Source organism: Mastigoproctus giganteus, chromosome 7 (genome assembly GCF_048544385.1).
Source record: "Mastigoproctus giganteus isolate SK-2022 chromosome 7, ASM4854438v1, whole genome shotgun sequence".
In the NCBI taxonomy this organism is placed as follows: domain Eukaryota; kingdom Metazoa; phylum Arthropoda; class Arachnida; order Uropygi; family Thelyphonidae; genus Mastigoproctus; species Mastigoproctus giganteus.
Window position 1 is genome coordinate 219922170 of NC_143581.1, and position 21050 is coordinate 219943219.

The 21050-nt window shown below is 37.8% G+C and overlaps 1 protein-coding gene across 1 annotated transcript in view; it reads right to left on the reverse strand.

Annotated features, from left to right (window-relative positions):
- Positions 1-15995, reverse strand: part of LOC150083701 (CTP synthase 1-like) — a 71652-nt gene extending 55657 nt beyond the window's left edge. The window contains exons 1-3 of the mRNA XM_090377442.1: positions 15888-15995; positions 5541-5769; positions 396-565 (exon numbers count right to left, since the gene is read on the reverse strand). Coding sequence (XP_090233568.1) covers positions 396-565; positions 5541-5769; positions 15888-15926 — 438 coding nt within the window. The 5' untranslated portion in view covers positions 15927-15995. The remainder of the gene's footprint in view (positions 1-395; positions 566-5540; positions 5770-15887) is intronic.
- Positions 15996-21050: the final 5055 nt, after the last annotated feature.

Consider the following 21050-nt stretch of genomic DNA (forward strand, 5'->3'; position numbering starts at 1 on the left):
CAGAATATATTATTTAAGACAAATATATATATAAATGAACATTACTACTTTTTATTAAAAACTGTTACAATCACAGAGTAAAAGTAATGCACATTACTCACTGCAATTTATTAATAGACATTAAGTAGTAAATTTTGTTTTCTGCCATATTAGATTATAGACAAATGAAGACATTTAGGAAATCAGGAATTTGGAAAAAAAAAAAAAAATCTTGTGTCACATTGAGTTTTTTGTACATGTTTAGTTAGTTCATTATACTTTAGTGGTAAACCTACTACAAGTACCAATACCACTATAAGAATTGCAGAGTGGTGATGTTTCAGGACTCTTGCTAAATCCCATCTTCATGTAAAAAATCATGAAAAAAAAATTAAAATCTGCTAAAAGTTTCTTACCTGCACAGTCTTCCCCAAGTAATCTCCATTTCTTTCTCTGTTAATTACATGCTGATAAATTTTTCCTGTTGTGATATTGTTATCGTGGTGCAGAGTCACATCGAGAAAACGTTCATAATTTCCCAAATCTAAATCAACTTCACCTCCATCATCAAGAACAAACACTTCACCTATTTAATAAAATGAAAAGTTAAAAAAAAGAAATCCATTTGCATAATTCATGCAAATAAATTTTTATTACAGATAGTTCTCGACTTTACAAGTTAATTTGTTCCTAGCACGCGCTCGTAAAGCGAGAATTAAATCCCATAGACATAAGGTTAAAAAATAGGGGTTACGTTCTCAACAATGAAATTAGTTAGCTAATAAGTTTATATTTAAACAATGATTGATTTATCCAAAGAAATTAAAACGGCCTGTAAAATCAAGCAAATTATAATAATAGAGAAATTATTTATGACTTACAAATTTTAAAGAATGTCTATTCTTCATCATTGACTAAATGCACACTCGTTGATCACTCATTATTGGCTCGGCACTCACTGGTTTGTTGCACAAGGAGTCATCGTCTCCAGAAATGCTTCAAGAGGCATCTGTTTTCAAGATAATCTATTTTCTTTATAAATTTCAATAGATGCATAAGCATTTTTAACAGAACGCACAAATTGCAACTAACACGATTTGCGAGGAGTAAAAAGTTTACGAAGCTTAAAAAAAAAAAAGGAATGAAGAGAAGATTCTGAAAATTTATTTGTTTTTGAAGATTTCAGAAAAGGAAAACATGTTTCACCATAATAACACAAAAAAACCACACAATTCCAACTATCGGTATTTTAAGAAATGCAATAACATCTGAGTTTACTATCTGTTTATAATTGCTTGCAGTAACAGAAAAGCCCAATAAAAAAGCAAGTGCAAATTGTTTTTATTGTTTTATGGTCGTGACCTCTAGAAAATATCACAAAGCTGTTCAAAATTGGTTCTTATAACAGAATATATGATAACAATGAAAGTGTAGTGCATTTTAGTGATTTGATTTGGTAACTAATACAATTTTTGCACTATAAAAACGACCTTTTAGAGAGTTATATAGCGAAAATTTCAACTTCCGAGGTCGTGGAATGAATTACCAAAAAACAACGTGCTATTGGGTTCACATTACGATATTTTCACGATACAACGGTGTCTCTGCAGGCGCCTCCGTAGCCAGGTGGGAAGGTGCAGCAGTGCATAGCACACGCTTCTTGATTAGACCGGGGTTCGAGCCCGTCACCACCAAATACGGAGGTTGCGGAAAGGTCAGGGAATGACCACCGCATATCCCGGAGCAATATGGCCTTAGTTGCTAATGCTCCAAACAACAAGCTGCCTCTGGAACGCGATTAATATCGTAAAGCTGGGTACACTGTATTGTATAGCTACGTGCGTGGTTTGAAATGCAGTATTTATGAATGTTTAACATTCATTTTTTGCAATTAATGTTCATATTTTCGATTTTGTTGATACTTGATACTTTGAAAAAAAAAAAAAAAAAAACTCATAAACCTGAGAACTCGTAAAGCAAGAACTGCCTGTATATCATATACAGTCACTCCCAGGCTTATGTAATACTCTACTTATGGAAATTCGACTTTATATAAGTTTTTGCCGGCTGGTGCAAAAAAAAAAAAAAAAAAAAACGTGGAAACGTATTTTGCATCCTGTTCAAAGACCTTGGAAGTTGAAATTTTTGCTATATAACTAAGCTATTTATCTCTATAAAAGGTCATTTTTATAATGGAAATTGCACTATACTTTCATCATTAACATATGTTCCCGTTATAAGAATCAATTTTGAAAGCCTTTGTGATATTTTTATGAAACACATTTCTGGAGGTCACTACCATAAAACAATGTGTACTTTCCGGTTTATTGGGTTTTTCTGTTAGTGCAACCTATTATAAACAGGTATTAATTCGATCTGATTGCATTTGTGATAATACCGATAACTGGAATTCTGTGGGTTTTTACGTTATGATATTATGGTGAAATGAGTTTCCCTTCACTGAAATCTTCAATCATATAAAAAACATAAATAAATTTTCAGAATCTTCCCTTCATTCCTATTTGCTTATTACAATGGTGAAGGAAAGGGACCAACGGAAAGTGTAAGTACTGGCAGTGCTAGGAAACGAAACAAAATTGATTTAGAAATGACAATGATTAATTAAGAAGAACGAAGCAGGACAAAGTTTGTCATCTATTGCACGGAATTAGATCACACTGCTTCAACAGTGAATACTATTTTAAGGGACAGTGCATGTATAAAAGAACATGTTAAAGGATCAACAGTGATCACAAAACAGCATTCAGGTGCTATATCGAAGATGGAAAAGCTATTAATATGGATGGAAAATCAGATTCAGAAGCAAGTGCTCCTGTGTCCAATGGCCATTCAAGCAAAAGCAAGAAGTATGTATGAAGATATTAAGGATAAGTACGGCAAACCCCAAGCCAAGTTCGTGGCAAGAAACAGATGGTTTAATAAGTTCAAGCATCACGCTGGTTTCCAAAACATTAAAGTATGTGGTGAAGTTGCCAGTGCCGATTCTGCAGCTGCAGAGAAATTTTGTGATGTGTTGGAAAAAACCCCTTCTAAATCTCCACAGCCCTTACCTTCCGCAGCGGCATGCTTATCAGTTGGAGAGTTAATTCTGGCAACAATGCTCGAAAGGTAAAACTTGCTGATGTTATGCCTGTCTCCTCTCTCTTTTTATAATTTTGTAATTTTTCCTGTGCATGAGGTAAAAAAATTGAATAAATAATTCTATTTACATGTTCATCGAACATTTCTTTTTTGCTTCAATCAAATTTGCGAGTGCTGCATAAGCATTTAGGGAAATTCCGACTTACATAGAGTTCTGCAGAACGCAACCCTTACATAAGTCGGGGAGTAGCTGTATACCATAGGGATTCCAAAACTTTATAGAGCTGGGGGGTCTGGCTTTTTTTTTTTTTTTTTCGTTCCCAGTCCAAAAATAGAAACATAAAAAAAATTTGCACTCTTTATTTAATCCTATAATGATAAGTCAATTATTATATGTGCACTTTATAGCTTTTAAGTAAATAACTAAGGAAACCAATGTGAACAATGACGTTATTTAACATCAACACAGCAACTTTGTCAGGAACAAACGGTAAAATTATCTCAAAATCTGGTTTGATATTCAATCTACAAATTTATATTTCTATACTTGTTTTGAGGAAAACCAGACAAAAAAAATAGTATCATTCTTATAAGTCACGACATATAAAAATAGCTTCATTGTTATATGTCATGACTTACTGCATTCACAAATATTGCACAATAATAATAAGATAATATGATTACTTGTATTGTAGGACCAAGTAATCAAGGACCAATTTTTTTTCCAGGACCAATATTGTGCTAGGGACCATACTTTGGAAAACATTGATATACCACTCATTACATAAGTATGCAATGTTTACTTAACAACAAATCTCAGTACTTCTTGATTAAAGAGACATGCTGCTCATAGCCTATTTTCAATTTTATTTCAATTTATGATTATAAACATAATTATAATAGACTGAAATAACTAAATGGTTGAATTATTGATTTGATATAGACTTAATTCTTCTCAATATGTGAAGGTTGTCAGTGTATACCATCCCTTTAAGTAGTGTGCAAGATAAAAATCATCATGGATGTTCAATTACAAACATGTGCTGTACCTGGGAAAATGATGTGCTGCCTTTGTTGTAGGAAAAACGCACTACTGGGTAGAGAGTTTTGGTCTCTATACCGTAGTGTTTTGCAAAATCTGGAGATGACAGTGTTACTATTGTAGCAATTAGAATCAAACTGCATCAAGCTGAAGTGATGTAAACATTTTACATCACTTCTTGGTGGTATTCTGACATTCAAACACCACAATTATGAATGAGCTCAAACTTACAATCAGCAATGGCCATTTCAGTATTCTGAAATGGTTTATTTTATTCAGCAGTTTAACAACCAAGGTGCTTTGACCTTAATTTTAATCTGCTGGTGTTTGTACAACATCACATACAAGACACCACCAAAGTTGAGAGAGACTGATTCCATTCAACTGAGATTTTATAAGGTTTTTAAAAAAAGAAACAGGACTCTGTGGCAAAAAATTAACTTGAAAATCTTTAAAATTACTTTTCAGTTATTCTGAAATGAGCAAAAACTTTTGGTTTCACACCAAAAGCCAAGTTACCTCTAATATTCATATGACATTTTTATCATTTGTGTCATGAGATACATGTGACAGAAACTGAAGTGTCATACAATACTGTATGATGTTTTGATTTATTCCATTCGGTATAGTGAACTCTTATGATAAAATTTTGCATGACAGCAAATTGTCTGTGTGCAAAGAACCATAGTTATGTGCTTTTGTATTTCATATCTCCGTTAAGAGAAATTTGTATCAGAGACTCTCAGTGTTTTATTTTAATAGCAAAGGATCAGCGAGAGGGGGAATCATATACACATTATTTGATCCTGAAATACATGGAACTGTAATGAAAAAGAGGAAAAAATTTTGCTTAGAATCCTCAGTTAATGAATTTATCTCCAAAGATCTAACTGCAAGCATACATGGGAAGCTAAAACACCAAATTGTTTAATTAAACAATTTGATGTTTTGGTGTTTGAGCTTCATGGATCACAAACTGAACTTTTCTTTTAGTTTGAAATAATGATCTTTCAACAAAAAATACTTTATGAATATTAGCTACTCACTTCCTAAATTTGATTATAAAGAATTAATTATAACATTTATTTACAAGATATAAAAATGTAATATTCAATAACCCTTATAGTACCATTTGAAAACCAATTATAAAGATCAAAAAAGATTCAAAATGCATATCACGAGTAGTGCCTGCTTTTAAATAACCTACAGAAGTATTGTTTTCATGTGGTAAAATATGAATTTGCAAAAGTGGAAACTGTTTGCATTCCATAAACAGTTAAATACACTTTAGATCATTAAAGGGGGAAATACCTATTAAAAAAAAGTCATTAAAAGTAGATACTACCAAAGCAGTAAGATTGAAACAATTTATGTTCAATATTATAGTATTTCTATTACAAATGGCTAACATTCTTACCATGTTCATATGGAGAGAAAGTTCCAGCATCTATGTTTATATATGGATCTATCTTAATGGAGGTTACTCGAAATCCACATGCCTTCAGAAGTGTTCCAATACCACTTGCAATGACGCCTTTTCCAATACCACTAATAACACCACCAGTTACTAGAATGTATTTCATGGTATGTAATGGTACAACAGAAACTGAGCAACACTTAAGATGAAATGGAGAGATAATAAAATGCTGCAAATTCAAAATAATATGATTAGGGAAAAAAAGGATAACAGCAGTAGTAGTAGCAACAACAACAATAAATATATTATATTTATATTATAATAAATACATTCCACATATTACTAAAGTTCATAATCTACCAGATAAATATTCTCTTATACAGTATAACAAACTCACAATATAACCAACTATTTCAATCTGGATATAATTTGAATGAACAGATGCTCAACAGGAAAGTTCACTTTCCTGTTGGACATCTGTTCACTTTGATTAAGCAGCTGTACTAAGTGGTTTCAAGGGCAAATGCTGGCTAAATATATGGACATTTTCGGCACTACAAGCATATTACATGCTGCATTAACAAAAAAGTAATATCTTCTTAAAGATATTTATTACAGGATAACCATGAATTATTGCACATGAGTGAACAATCATTTAAATTTTTCTTTTTACATATGGTGGATGTACTACATCAGCTTAATGCAGGGGGCATTCAACCTTTTTTGACTAGAGACCAAAAGAAAGAAAATGCTGTGGGTCACAGTCCACACTGGTTGTCACAGCAGGTAGGCCCACAACTAGTTCCTTACCACTAATTATGCATTTTTTGAAATAATTTTAATTATTTACATTTGCTATTCATAATTTCTTAAAGTTTAATAATTAAATAAAAAAATCCACCTATCATATTACATAATATCAATAACTATTATTGTACTATTATTATTATATGATTATAATAATAATGCTAAATTCTGAGGAAGATGCATAAAACACAAGGAAGTAATATAGAAAAATTAAATATTATTAAAATGGATATTTCAAGAGTCAACATGAAACTATATTTTAAACTTGGGGTGGGGGGCACAATAACACTTAAAAGTTGCCTACTTGCGGCAGCAGGCTGCACAATGTAAAGGGGTAGGCTGTGTGTGGCCAATTGGTTAGGACATCCCTGGCCTAATGCTTCATGTATTAACTGAGGTACATAGAAATCCTTTTGGGCTCCTCATTATTAATTATCAACAAATTGTTAACATATGGCAGAAGGCCTTCCAACAACCCATCCATGCCATTAATTATAGCAATGCAAACCAGTCTAAACTACAAAACAATTGTATTATGCATTCACATCAAGTGACTGGAGTATGGAAAGAAAAAAAAAAAAAAAAAAAAAAGCTGTCTTTGAGGTGAAATGCACTGCACAACCAATCATATTTCAGGCAACAATGCTTACTGCAACCATTAAAGCAAATAGGCCTAAACTGGAGCATTTGAAACACTACAGGTGCTATTTAACCCTAGCTGCTGCTGTTGTTGTTTGTTTGTTTGTTTGTTATTTGGTTTTTAGGAGCATTAGCAACTAAGGCCATACTGCTCCGAGGATATGCGGTGGTCAAACTCTGACCTTTCCGAATCCTCCGTATTTGGTGGTCACGGGCTCGAACCCCAGTCTAATCAAGAAGCTTGTGCTACACACTGCTGCTCCTGCCCACCTGGCTACGGAGGCGGCATTTAACCCTAGCAACAACTACTATTATTATTTATATAGCATATCAGCATGAAATGCCACATTACACTGTGTTATACAAATGTGTTGATGAGCTGATATGCAAGTTGTGTGGACTGAAATGTTCAGAAAAACTCATTATGAAATCCAACATACTCCACCTGAGATTGGCTAACTACAGCCCAAGCCACGATATTGTCCTAAACTTAAGGGTATTATTTGTCTGTTTGTCTCTTCCTTTCTTTCTCTCAACAACTTGGTGTTAAAAAAATTTGTTGAGGCTAAACTCATGGTATTAAATCACTTGGAAAACTAGTCACGCTTTAACAAGTACTGAAATATGATGCTAAGACTTCCTCTACCCATAAAAAATTATAATGCTTTTTATATTTACCATGCGAAGCTTTTTGCATAAAAGTTTTTGATTATACTTGTACATAATCAAAAGCTGTTATGTAATTTGCTTTGTAATTCAAAATTTATGAATGTTATACCAAAGCAGCCAGGGTAGTGCACTGAGTTCAGTCAATGATGTATAGAAATTTTTCCAATAAAAAAAGATGATCATTCATAAGTATGTAAAATACAATGATTTCCTCACATCTCCGGCACAAGATAAATTATAGATACAAAGGGATATTCTAACAGGAAGAGACTCCTGAAGTTGCAGTCTGGAAAACAATAGATAGTGGCCAGAATGCAATATTAAAGGTTTTAAAATAACCAAGTAAATTAACTTGCTCCTATTATAAAACAGATTTCATTAATCAGGTAGGGTTCATAGAAGAGATATTGATATGAAACTGACAGAAGAAATGGATTACAATTATGCAATTTTAAGGCTGATCCATATAATCATTAGAATCAGACTGGTCCATTTAACATAGATTGACTGTTGATGTTCATGCTCAGGTAGCTGATAAACTGAATGAGTATTTTGCATCTACATTCACACATGAGGAGTTATTAAAGAAGGGGAACGCCAGAAGTTTATCAAACTTCTGGCACTTTAACAAGGAGCTAAGTGATTTTGCAATAACTGAGAGCAGAAATTGAAGTGGAGGAGAAATTGAAGTTAAACATAAGAAAGGCACCCGGGGTGGATGGGATCTATCCGGTTATATTAAAGGAGGTGGCAAAGGAACTAAGCAAACCTTTAGCCATAATTACAAAAGCTTCCTTGGACTCAGGGGAGGTCCCTATATACTGGAGATTTGCAAATGTGACCCCAATAAACAAAGGGGGGTCAAAATGGGGCAATTACAGACCTGTTAGTCTGTAAGGATAAGCCAGATTGACTATATCATGTGCCGTAGGAGGCATCTAAAGGAAATGAGGAAAAGCAAGGCAATAAACGAAGAAAGTGTGTCTGCACAACATTAGCATTAGTAGAGGCATTTGATGCAAGAAAGCAAGCTTATGCAGCATCAGCCAAAAAAAATAAATAAATAAATAAATAAAAAATAACCACTTCCACTTCACCCCTCTGTTCGTTTGAAATACCTGTCCAGCTGAGCCTTAAACTTATTTAGGCTATCAACTTCCACGAAAAGGGATGGAAGTCTATTCCACCAACCAACCACCCGCTGGCCAAAGGCAAATTTCCGCACATCTATCCGACATCCGTCCTTCCTCAATTTGAATTTATGCCCTCAGGTGATTATTCTGAGCAAGAGGAAGAATCCCATCAGCATTGAGCATGCTCAAACCATTCAAGGCTTTATACACCTCTATGGCCACATCTTGAGTACTGTATACAGGTCTGGAGGCCTCATTTCAAGAAGGATATAGAGCTGCTGGAACGGGTACAGAGAAGGGCAACAAGATTAGTGAATGGAACAAAGGGTTGCTCTTACGAAGAAAGGCTTAAGTTTTGCAAATTACAGAGTCTGGAGACTAGGCACCGGCGAGGTGATCTGATAGAGGTGTATAAGGCTTTGAATGGTTTGAGCATGCTCAATGCCAATGGGATTCTTCATCTTGCTCAGAATAATCACCTCAGAGGGCATAAATTCAAATTGAGGAAGGACGGATGTCGGATAGATGTGCGGAAATTTGCCTTTGGCCAGCGGGTGGTTGGTTGGTGGAACCGACTTCCATCACTTGTTGTTGAAGTTGATAGCCTAAACAAATTTAAAGCTCAACTGGACAGGTATTTCGAACGAACGGAGGGGTGAAATGGGATTGGTGTGTTTTTTTTTTTTTTTTTTTGGCTGATGCTGAATAAGCTTGCTTTCTTGCATCATATGCCTCTACTAATGCTAATGCTAATCAGATCACCTCGCTGGTGCCTAGTCCCCAGACACTGTAATTTGCAAAACTTAAGCCCTTCTTCGTAAGAGCACCCCTTTGTTCCATTCACTAATCTTGTTGTCCTTCTCTGTACTCGTTCCAGCATCTCTACATCCTTCTTGAAATGAGGCCTCCAGACCTGTATACAGTACTCTAGGTGTGGTCTGACCATTGCCTTATACAAGGGAATAATCACCTCCTTATCCCTGCTAGAAAAATTCCTATATATCATTGACAATATACCATGAGCTACTCTTGTAGCCCGTCTGCACTGCTCAGAAAACTTCATATTTGCCTGCACAACCACCCCCAGGTCCCTTTCATGCTCTACCACTGTCAGTGTAGTACCACAGAGTTGATACTACACTGTGGTACCACAGAGTTGATACGTTGCTCTGGGGTTACTGTTTCCCATATGTAGTACTTTACATTTGTCAATGTTAAACTTCATTTGCCACCTCTCAGCCCATCTGCTCAACCTTTCCAGATCCTGTTGCAGTAGCATAGTGTCAGTAGTGTCCTTGACAACACTGCCAACCTTTGTATCATCTGCAAACTTGGACATTAACCTTGATATACCATTATCAATATCATTTATAAATACAGAAAACAATAATGGACCCAATACTGAACCCTGAGGGACTCCACTAATAACATTAGTCCACGATGAGCAGTGTCCATTGATTACCACTCTCTGTCTTCTCCCCCTTTTATCCATAGCAGCAATTTGCTTCCACACTGCTCCAATTTGTGCAGCAGTTATCCATGTGCAACAGTATCAAAAGCCTTTCTAAGATCCAAGTATATAATATCAAAGTTATTCCCTGCATCCAGTTCTTTTATGACTGCATCATAGTATCCAATCAAATTGGTCAGGCAAGACTTCCTCTTAACAAAACCATGCTGTGTCTGAGCTATAACTGAAGTCTTGTCTAGATGATCCTGCAGTGCTTCTTTAACCAGTGCCTCCATTAATTTTCCAGGAACAGAAGTTAAACTAACAGGTCTATAATTACTTGTGTTGCCCTTTGATCCTCCTTTGTGAATTGGGGTCACATTTGCACATCTCCAGTCCATGGGTACTTCCCCTGAGTCCAAGGAAGCTCTTATAATTATGGCTAAGTGTTTGCTTACTTCCTTTGCTGCCTCCTTTAATATAACTGGATAGATCCCATCCACCCCAGGTGCCTTTCTTGTGTTTACCTTCAACAATTTCTCCTCCACTTTACTCTCAGTTATTACAAGATTCTCTAGCTTACTGCCAGAGTTGGATACACCTCTGGCATTCCCCTCGCTGAATAACTCCTCATGTGTGAATGTCGATGCAAAATATTCATTCAGTTTGTTAGCTACCTGAGCAGGATCATCAACAGTTGACCCATCGATATCAAGTGGACCAATCTGATTCATCCCCTTCCTTCTAGAGTTTACATAAGTAAAGAACTCTTTGCTGTTTTTCTTTGCATCCCTTGCGAAAAATTTCTCGTAATCCTCCTTCGCCTGCCTAACCTCCTTTGTAACTTGGTTACAGATCAACTTGTATCTATCATAGGCTTCTGTGTCACGTGTTAATTTGTATGTATCCCATGCATTTTTCTTCTCTGCCATATGTCTCATTAGTTCATCTGACATCAACTTAGGCCTAAACCTTGAACAATATTTCTTAGTTGGTATGTAAAGCCTAGTAGCTTCCAAGATAAGTTCTTTGAATGCTTCCCATTTTGAATTTGCTGTTGGTAACATCATCAGTTGGTCCCACTGTATAGAATTTACATACAGTCTCAGTCCATCATAGTTGCCTTCACGAAAGCAATAACCCTTCCCTTTACCCCTAATGGTAGTTACCTCTTTGAGTAAATCCCACTTCAGCACACTGTGATCACTGCCACCTAGTGGTTCATTTACCTGCAGATTCTTAATGCATGAAGAATCACTACTGATAATCAAATCAAGAGTATTACTCGCTCCAGTTGCCTCCCGAACATGCTGATGTAGAAAACAATCATCCAATAAATCCACAAAAGCCTTGCTAGCGTGTGAGTGACCAGCCCCCAAATTCCAGTCAATATCTGGGAAATTAAATTCCCCCATTATAAGACTCTGATTTACTGGCCCACTCTATTTCCCTGTACCATTTCTTATTATACTCATCAGAGTCATTAGGCCTATAGCACACTCCTACTCTCAATTTTGATCTCCCAATGCTTATGTCACACCAAACTGACTCGACACTGTACTGTCCAGCAATGTCGACTGGCTTCACTTCTTTGGATTTTATGTATTTCTTAACTAATAGCATAACCCCTCCTCCCTTCCTATCCTGTCTATCCTTTCTGTAGGCAATAAACGAAGAAAGTGTGTCTGCACAACATAGATTGCTTGTGGTCAATTGGGAGGTTGCAGCGGACAAAAGTAGGAAATATTCAAGACAGAGGGAGAAAAGGATAAAATGGTGGAGATTGAATGAGGAGGGTTTGAGGAAGAAGTTTAGGGAAAAGGTACTAAAAAGAACAAAATTACCGGAAGATGTGCAAGAGTGGTGGAAGTTAAATAGTTGTATCATAAGGAAAGTTGGAGAAGAGTTGTTGGGGAAAATATCAGGAAAGGAATCGTTGGATGGAAAGGAGGCTTGGTGGTGGAATGAGGAAGCGCAATCTGTGATAAAACAAAAGGAGATGAAGAAAAGATGGGATTTAACAGGTAGCCAGGAAGATAAAGAAGCATATAAATTAGCAAATAAGGAGGCAAAAAAGGGCTGTGGCAATAGCAAAGGCCGAAGCCAATGGGGAACTGGAAAGGAATGATGGGGATAAGCAGTTGATGAAAATAGCCAAAATGAGAGAAAAGGCATCAAAGAACTTCTCATCAATAAAACAGATAAAAGATGAGAGAGGAGTGGTGATACAGGACCAGGAACAGGTTAAGGAAAGGTGGAAAGACTATTTTAAGAAGTTATTAAATGAGGAAAACCCAAGAGCATTATGCGAGGATGGAGAGACGAATGAAAGAGTAGTGAAAGGCATAAGCAGGAAAGAAGTGGAAAGTGCACTCAGAAAAATGAAGAGGGGTAAAGCAGTAGGTGCTGAACAGATACCACTAGAGGTATGGAGAAGCATGGGTGAAGAAGGGATCAATATCTTATGGGACCTTATGGAAAAACTGTGGCAGCAGGAGAGGATACCAGATGAGTGGAGGGAAAGTATACTTGTGCCAATCTATAAAGGAAAGGGTGATGTGCTGGAATGTGGGAACTACAGGGGAATAAAGTTAATATGTCATTCAATGAAGATATGGGAAAGAATTGTGGAAGTAAGGATAAGGCAGGAGACGGAAATAGGAGAGGAACAGTTCGGTTTCATGCCAGGAAGAGGAACATAGATGCAATATTTGTTTTAAGGCAGGTGATGGAAAGGTACAGGGAGATGCAAGTTGAGTTGCACATGGTGTTCATAGACCTGGAAAAAGCATATGATAGAGTGCCCAGACAAGAGGTATGGAGATGCATGAGGGAGAAGGGTACATCAGAAAAGAATGTAAGGTTTGTGAAGAAAATGTACGAGGGAGCAGTGACTCAGGTTAAGAGTAGTGTAGGTATGACTGAGGGGTTCTCTGTAGTAGTTGGACTGCACCAGGGATCAGCTCTCAGCCCATATCTGTTCGATCTGGTAATTGATGTACTGGTGAGAGACGTGAAGAGTAGAGCACCATAGTGTATGCTCTTTGCAGACAATATCGTACTGTGTGGACCATCCCAAAGAAAAGTAGAGAAGAAATTGGAAGAATGGAGGAAAGCGTTGGAAGAGAGAAGCATGAGGATAAGCAGAACAAAGACAGAATATATGGCATGGAATGGAGAAGATGAGAGTTCTATAAAACTGCAGGAGAAAAAGCTACCATCAGTTTCAAAATTTAAGTATCTGGGATCGAACATTGAGAGGGATGGAGAATTGAGTGCAGAAATACAGTATAGAGTGCAATGTGGATGGTTGAACTGGAGAAAGATGAGTGGGGTGCTGTGTGATAAGAAAGTAAATTGCAGAATGAAGGGAAGATTGTATAAAACTGTGGTTAGACCCGCACTGATGTACAGTGCTGAGACATGGGCGATTACAAAGGCCCAGGAGAAGAAGATAAGTGGCAGAGTTGAGGATGCTAAGGTGGATGTGTGGTGTGACTAGGAAGGACAGGATAAGAAATGACTACATCAGAGGTATGGTTAAGGTGGGACCTCTGAGTAAAAAAATGCAGGAATCTAGGTTGAGGTGGCTTGGACATGTGGAACGAAGAAGTGAGGCGTATGTGGGGAAGAGGTTACTCTTATTTGTTATTTTGGTTTTTAGGAGCATTAGCAACTAAGGCCATATTGCTCCGGGATATGCGGTGGTCATTCCCTGACCTTTCCGCATCCTCCGTATTTGGTGGTGACGGGCTCAAACCCCAGTCTAATCAAGAAGCGTGTGCTACGCACTGCTGCTCCTTCCCACCTGGCTACGGAGGCACCTAAAGGGGGGGAAGAGGTGCAAAAAAGTTGGAGGTGATAGGGAAAAGGAAGAAGAGGGGGAGACCTAAGATGAGACGGAATGACAAGGTGGCAGAGGATTTAAAAGAGAGAGGATGGAGGAGAGGAAGCCCAGGATAGGGAGGAATGGAGGAAAAGAATTAAGGATGGAAATGCTGACCCCATATAAATGTGGAAAGAAGGCAAAGTTAAAGAAGTCTAACTTCTGTTCCAGGGAAAATAATGGAGTCACAGGTTAAGAAAGTGATGCAGGATCATCTAGACAAGACTGTAGTTATAGTTCAGACACAGCATGGGTTTGTTAAGGCGAAAGTCTTGTCTGACAAATTTGATTGGATACTATGATGTGATCACAAAGGAATTGGATGCAAAGAATAATTTCGATATCATATACTTGGATTTTAGGAAAGGTTTTGATACTTTGGCACATGGAAGACTACTGTACAAATTTGAGCAGTATGGCATTAAAGGCAAATTGCTAAATGGATAAAAGGATGGTTAAGTGGGAGAAGACAGAGTGTGGTTATCAATGGACACTGCTCTTCATGGAGTAATGTTATTAGTGGAGTCCCCAGGATTTGGTGTTGGGCCCATTGTTGTTTTCAGTATGTATCAATGATATTGATGAAGGTGTATCGTATCAGGCTTAATATCTAAGTTTGCAGATGATATGAAGGTTGGCAGAGTTGTTAATGACAGTAATGATAGTATGCTACTGCAACAGGATCTGGAAAAGTTGAGCAGATGGGCTGAGAGGTGACAATTGTGGTTTAACATTTACAAATGTAAAGTACTGCATATGGGTAGCAGTAACCCCAGAGTAACATATCAACTGGGTGGTACTACACTCAGGGGAGTGAAGAATGAAATGGAGCTGGGAGGGTAATTGTGCAGTCAGATATGAAGTTTTCTGAGCAGTGCAAAAACACTGCAAGAGTAGCTCATGGTGTCTTGTCAATTGCATACACAAATTTCGCTAGCAGGGATAAGGAAGTGATTGCCCCCTTGTATAAGGCAATGGTCAGGGCCCACCTTGAGTACTGTATACAGGTTTGGAAGCCTCATTTTAGGAAAGATGTAGAGCTGCTAGAACGAGTACAGAGTAGGGCAACAAGATTGGTGAGGGAAACAAAAGTTGGCATTACCAAGAAAGGCTTAAGTTCTGCAAATTGCAGCTTCTGAAGACCAGGCACCTCCAAGGTTGTTTGTTTGTTTGTTATTTGGTTTTTAGGAGCATTAGCAACTAAGGCCATATTGCTCCGGGGATATGCGGTGGTCATTCCCTGAACTTTCCGCATCCTCCATATTTGGTGGTGATGGGCTCGAACCCAGGTCTAATCAAGTTGCGTGTACTATGCTACGCACTGCTGCTCCTTCCCACCTGGCTGCGGAGGCGTTACCTCCGAGGTGATCTAATTGAGGTGTATAAGGCTTTGAATGGATTGGGCAAGCTCAATGCTAATAGGATTCTTCCTCTTGCTCAGATTACTCACCTGAGGGGAGATAAATTCAAACTGGACAATTGTAGAATATATGTGCAGAAATTTGTCTTTAGCCAGCGGGTGGTTGATAGTTGGAACAAACTTTTATCTGTTGTAGTGGAGGTCAGTAACTTAAATAAGTTCAAGGCAGAACTAGACAAATATTTGGAGTGAATGGATGGGTGAAATGGGAAGGGTGTTTTTTTTTTTTTTTTTTGGCTGATGCTCTATAAGTTTTCTTTCTTACATCACTGTGTTAATACTAACACAAGCTTATCAATTAATATTCTATAGTATTTTAATTTAAAACAGTTTCTGTACATACCTTGTTTACTCTACACAGAGGTCGAAAGAATCTCAACATTGCAAATATGAACAAGTAATATACGGCATTTAATCAGTAGTAAGCTAAACAAATAGCATTAAAAATCTGAAAATGTAAAGTGCAGTGAGCGTACAGATGCCTTTTCCTTGAACAATTTCTTAAGTTTCCCATACACAATTGCATGATGTAGCAAAATAAACTAAAATAAATACAAATGAAACTTAATCTACTATTTAATTACTTTAAATATTAAAAAATGTATTAAATAATCAAATATACATGTAATTACATAGATAGCACAAAAATCCGAACTACACCACGCGCATAACTATCACTTTCCGTAACCGGCTCGATGGCGGCCTCGTAGATGTCACGCGTTCCCATATGAATATATTTTTAACTCAAAATTGGCGCGAGTATGAAAACCGGCTTTGTTAAACTTCCTGGTACAAAGTTTTATACACTTTACTATTAATCAGAAACATTATAAAAGTATTTCGTATATATTTGCCTAGATAATTAACGCAGATTTTCCTGATATGATTAATAATTAACTTAATTTTCAGCAAAATGCGAGGCATATGAAACTCACCGTTATACGCGAAAACTTTATATACGTTTTCGCATATAACAAATAAACCTGAAAAAAAATATATAAAAAAAAACCTTTATCATCAAATAATAACTAAAGTTTGGGCTTTTCAAGTATAATACACTAATGAACAAGAGATAACGTGGAGAAAAATAACCCAGCTTACCTAGGTCGGTCTGAAGACAACTAAAAGTGTAAAGCGTGGCACAAAAACCAACAGCACAGCTTTTTTTTTCGGTATCGATAAAATCCTGAAGTGATGTTTGAAAAAAAAAAATAATAAAGCAATAAATAAAATAAAAGTAACAGAGATCATTGCGCCCTCTATACTTAATGGTTTATGTAAACTTTCAACAATATTAGATATTTCAAGTTAATATTTCAACATTTTCAAAAAGCGACTTGCTTGATGAATAAATTTATTGATATAACTGACTTATTGCTTCTCTTCTTCTTCCTCCTGTCCAATTTTAGGCCTAGTGGCCTGTTACGGTCTCTCTCCATCCTTTCAGGAGTCTGCCTCTGTCTCTCCTTCACCGGGGTTTGTAGTTTAGAATCTCCTTCGGACTGCACCCATCCTCCATTCTCTCTACAAGATGGATTCATCTGTTTCTGTATGAGTCAATAAAATTCAGTACTGAAGTTGTTTCCACTTCTGACAGGATGTCTTGATTCACTAGCGTAGCTACCGGGCCCTGAGGCAAAGACCATGTTACGACCCCTACTTAATTAATGAAAATTGCAAAAACAGGAGAGAGCCAAAGACGCCGGTCTCCTAAAGGGCCCTGTCCGGGAGGCAATTGCCTTCCTGCCTACATGGTAGCTACGCCACTATCTTGATTTCTTTTCATGTCAAGTGTGATATAGCCTGTGGGTCTGCTCATGAAGCACATTTCTACACCAGTCAACCTCCTCCTTATTTTTAACTAACTGATTTCAATGCAAGAATATTTGCTGATGCTATCGAGGCAGTGTTAGGTGGGTCGGAAAACTGCTAGCTTGGGGGGAGACAAAGACCAATAGATTGACAGTAGCCACTGGCAGAGGTGAAAGAGATTCTTGCACTGCTTCTATTAGAATGAGCAGAAGCCTGAAAAACAAGATGCATGGTATTTCAGAGACTGCTGGGAGCCATTGCGGTACAAGTAAACACATGGGTTGTGTTAGGGTAGCTAAGAATAGAAACAGGTGCAGGTATACTTGCGTGTACACCAATGCTAGGAGTTTAGTAAATAAATTTGATGAATTTGAGGTATTGCTCAAAACATCAAAGGCAGATATTGTTGGGATATCAGAGACGTGGTGTCACACAGATATAAGGGATGCAGAAATGCAATTTGGGGAGTACAACGTCTACAGAAAGGATAGACAGGATAGGAAGGGGGGAGGGGTTATGCTATTAGTTAAGAAACACATAAAAACCAAGGAAGTGAAGCCAGTCGACATCGCTGGACAGTGCAGTGTTGAGTCAGTTTGGTGTGACATAAGCATTGGGAGATCAAAATTGGGAGTAGGAGTGTGCTATAGGCCTAATGACTCTGATGAGTATAATAAGGAACTGTACAGGGAAATAGAGTGGGCCAGTAAATCAGAGAGTCTTATAATGGGAGATTTTAATTTCCCAGATATTGACTGGAATTTGGGGGCTGGTTACTCACACACTAGCAGGGCTTTTGTGGATTTATTGGATGATTGTTTTCTACATCAGCATGTTCGGGAGGCAACTAGAGGGAGTAAAACTCTTGTTTTGATTATCAGCAGTGATTCTTCATGCATTAAAAATCTGCAGATAAATGAACCACTAGGTGGCAGTGATCACAGTGTGCTGAAGTGGGATTTACTGAAAGAGGTAACTACCATTAGGGGTAAAGGGAAGGGTTATTGCTTCCGTAAAGGCGACTACGATGGACTGAGACAGTATTTAAATTCTATACAGTGGGACCAACTGATGATGTTACCAACAGCAAATTCAAAATGGGAAGCATTCAAAGAACTTATCTTGGAAGCTACTAGGCTTTACATACCAACTAAGAAATATTGTTCAAGGTTTAGGGCAAAATGGATGTCAGATGAACTAATGAGGCATATGGCAGAGAAGAAAAATGCATGGGATACTTACAAATTAACACATGACACAGAAGCCTATGATAGATACAAGTTGATATGCAACCAAGTTACAAAGGAGGTTAGGCAGGCGAAGGCAGATTACGAGAAATCCTTGGCAAGGGATGCAAAGAAAAACAGCAAAGAGTTCTTTACTTATGTAAACTCTAGAAGGAAGGGGATGAATCAGATTGGTCCACTTGATATTGATGGGTCAACTGTTGATGATCCTGCTCAGGTAGCTAACAAACTAAATGAATATTTTGCATCGACATTCACACATGAGGAGTTATTCAGCAAGGGGAATGCCAGAGGTGTATTCAACTCTAGCAGTAAGCTACAGAATCTTGAAATAACTGGGAGTAAAGTGGAGGAGAAATTGTTGAAGATAAACACAAGAAAGGCACCCGGGGTGGATGGGATCTATCCAGTTATATTAAAGGAGGCAGCAAAGGAAGTAAGCAAACCCTTAGCCATAATTATGAGAGCTTCCTTGAACTCAGGGGAAGTACCCATAGACTGGAGATGTGCAAATGTGACCCCAATTCACAAAGGAAGATCAAAGGCTGACACAAGTAATTATAGACCTGTGAGCTTAACTTCTGTTCCAGGAAAATTAATGGAGGCACTGGTTAAAGAAGCACTGCAGGATCATTTAGACAAGACTTCAGTTATAGCTCAGACACAGCATGGTTTTGTTAAGGGGAAGTCTTGCCTGACCAACTTGATTGGATACTATGATGCAGTCACAAAAGAACTGGATGCAGGGAATAACTTTGATATTATATACTTGGATCTTAGAAAGGCTTTTGATACTGTTGCACATGGAAGACTGCTACACAAATTGGAGCAGTGTGACATTGGAGGCAAATTGCTGCTATGGATAAAGGGGTGGTTGAGGGGGAGAAGACAGAGAGTGGTAATCAATGGACACTGCTCATCGTGGACTAATGTTATTAGTGGAGTCCCTCAGGGCTCAGTGTTGGGTCCATTATTGTTTTCTGTATTTATAAATGATATTGATGATGGTATATCAAGCTTAATGTCCAAGTTTGCAGATGATACAAAGGTTGGCAGGGTTGTCAAGGACACTACTGACACTATGCTGCTGCAACAGGATCTGGAAAGGTTGAGCAGATGGGCTGAGAGGTGGCAAATGAAGTTTAACATTGACAAATGTAAAGTACTACACATGGGAAAAAGCAACCCCAGAGCAACGTATCAACTCTGTGGTACTACACTGACAGTGGTAGAGAATGAAAGGGACTTGGGGGTGATTGTGCAGGCAGATATGAAGTTCTCTGAGCAGTGCAGACGGGCTGCAAGAGTAGCTCATGGAGTATTGTCAATGATATACAGGAATTTTTCCAGCAGGGATAAGGAGGTGATTATTCCATTGTATAAGGCAATGGTCAGGCCACACCTAGAGTACTGTATACAGGTCTGGAGGCCTCATTTCAAGAAGGATGTAGAGCTGCTGCAACGAGTACAGAGAAGGGCAACAAGATTAGTGAATGGAACAAAGGGGTGCTCTTACGAAGAAAGGCTTAAGTTTTGCAAATTACAGTGTCTGGAGACTAGGCACCAGCGAGGTGATCTGATAGAGGTGTATAAAGCCTTGAATGGTTTAAGCATGCTCAATGCTGATGGGATTCTTCCTCTAGCTCAGAAAAATCACCTGAGAGGGCATAAATTCAAATTGAGGAAAGACAGATGTAGGATAGATGTGCGGAAATTTGCCTTTAGCCAGCGGGTGGTTGGTTGGTGGAACAGACTGCCATCCCTTGTGGTGGAGGTTGATAGCCTAAATAAGTTTAAGGCTCAGCTGGACAGGTATTTTGAACGAACAGAGGGGTGAAGTGGAAGTGGGTTTTTTTTTTTTTTTTTTTTTTTTGGCTGATGCTGCATATGCTTGCTTTCTTGCATCAAATGCCTCTACTAATGCTAATGCTAATGCTAATGTTCTGAAAATGCTACGTTATACAAAAACCTCCTTGACTGCGAGGTGCACATAAGGGAATGTCAACGTGATTTATAAGTAAAGGTTATTTATTTATTTACCTTCTCTAAAGCGAGGGTAACTATTTTCGCTGTTAGGGCAATGGTTTCTTTTTTTCAATTTCACATTCTCGAACATTCACTGTGTGGCAAGAGGGAGTTTACAACTTCATCATATTCTTTTTTCTTCTTCTCCTTCTCTGTGTGCCATCTCCTAACGGAGGTCCACGACCACTACGGCAAATGTCTCTCTATCTCCAGGGGAACCAAGGGGTGCTCTTACCAAGAAAGGCTTAAGTACTGCAAATTGCAGAGACTAGAGACTAGTCACCTGCGAGGTGATCTGATTGAGGTCTATAAGCCCTTGCATGGGTTGAGCACGCTGAATTCTGATGGAATATTTCTGTTTTCTCAGATCACGAACCTAAGGGGGCATAAATTCAAATTAAGAAAAGACAGTCGTAGAATAT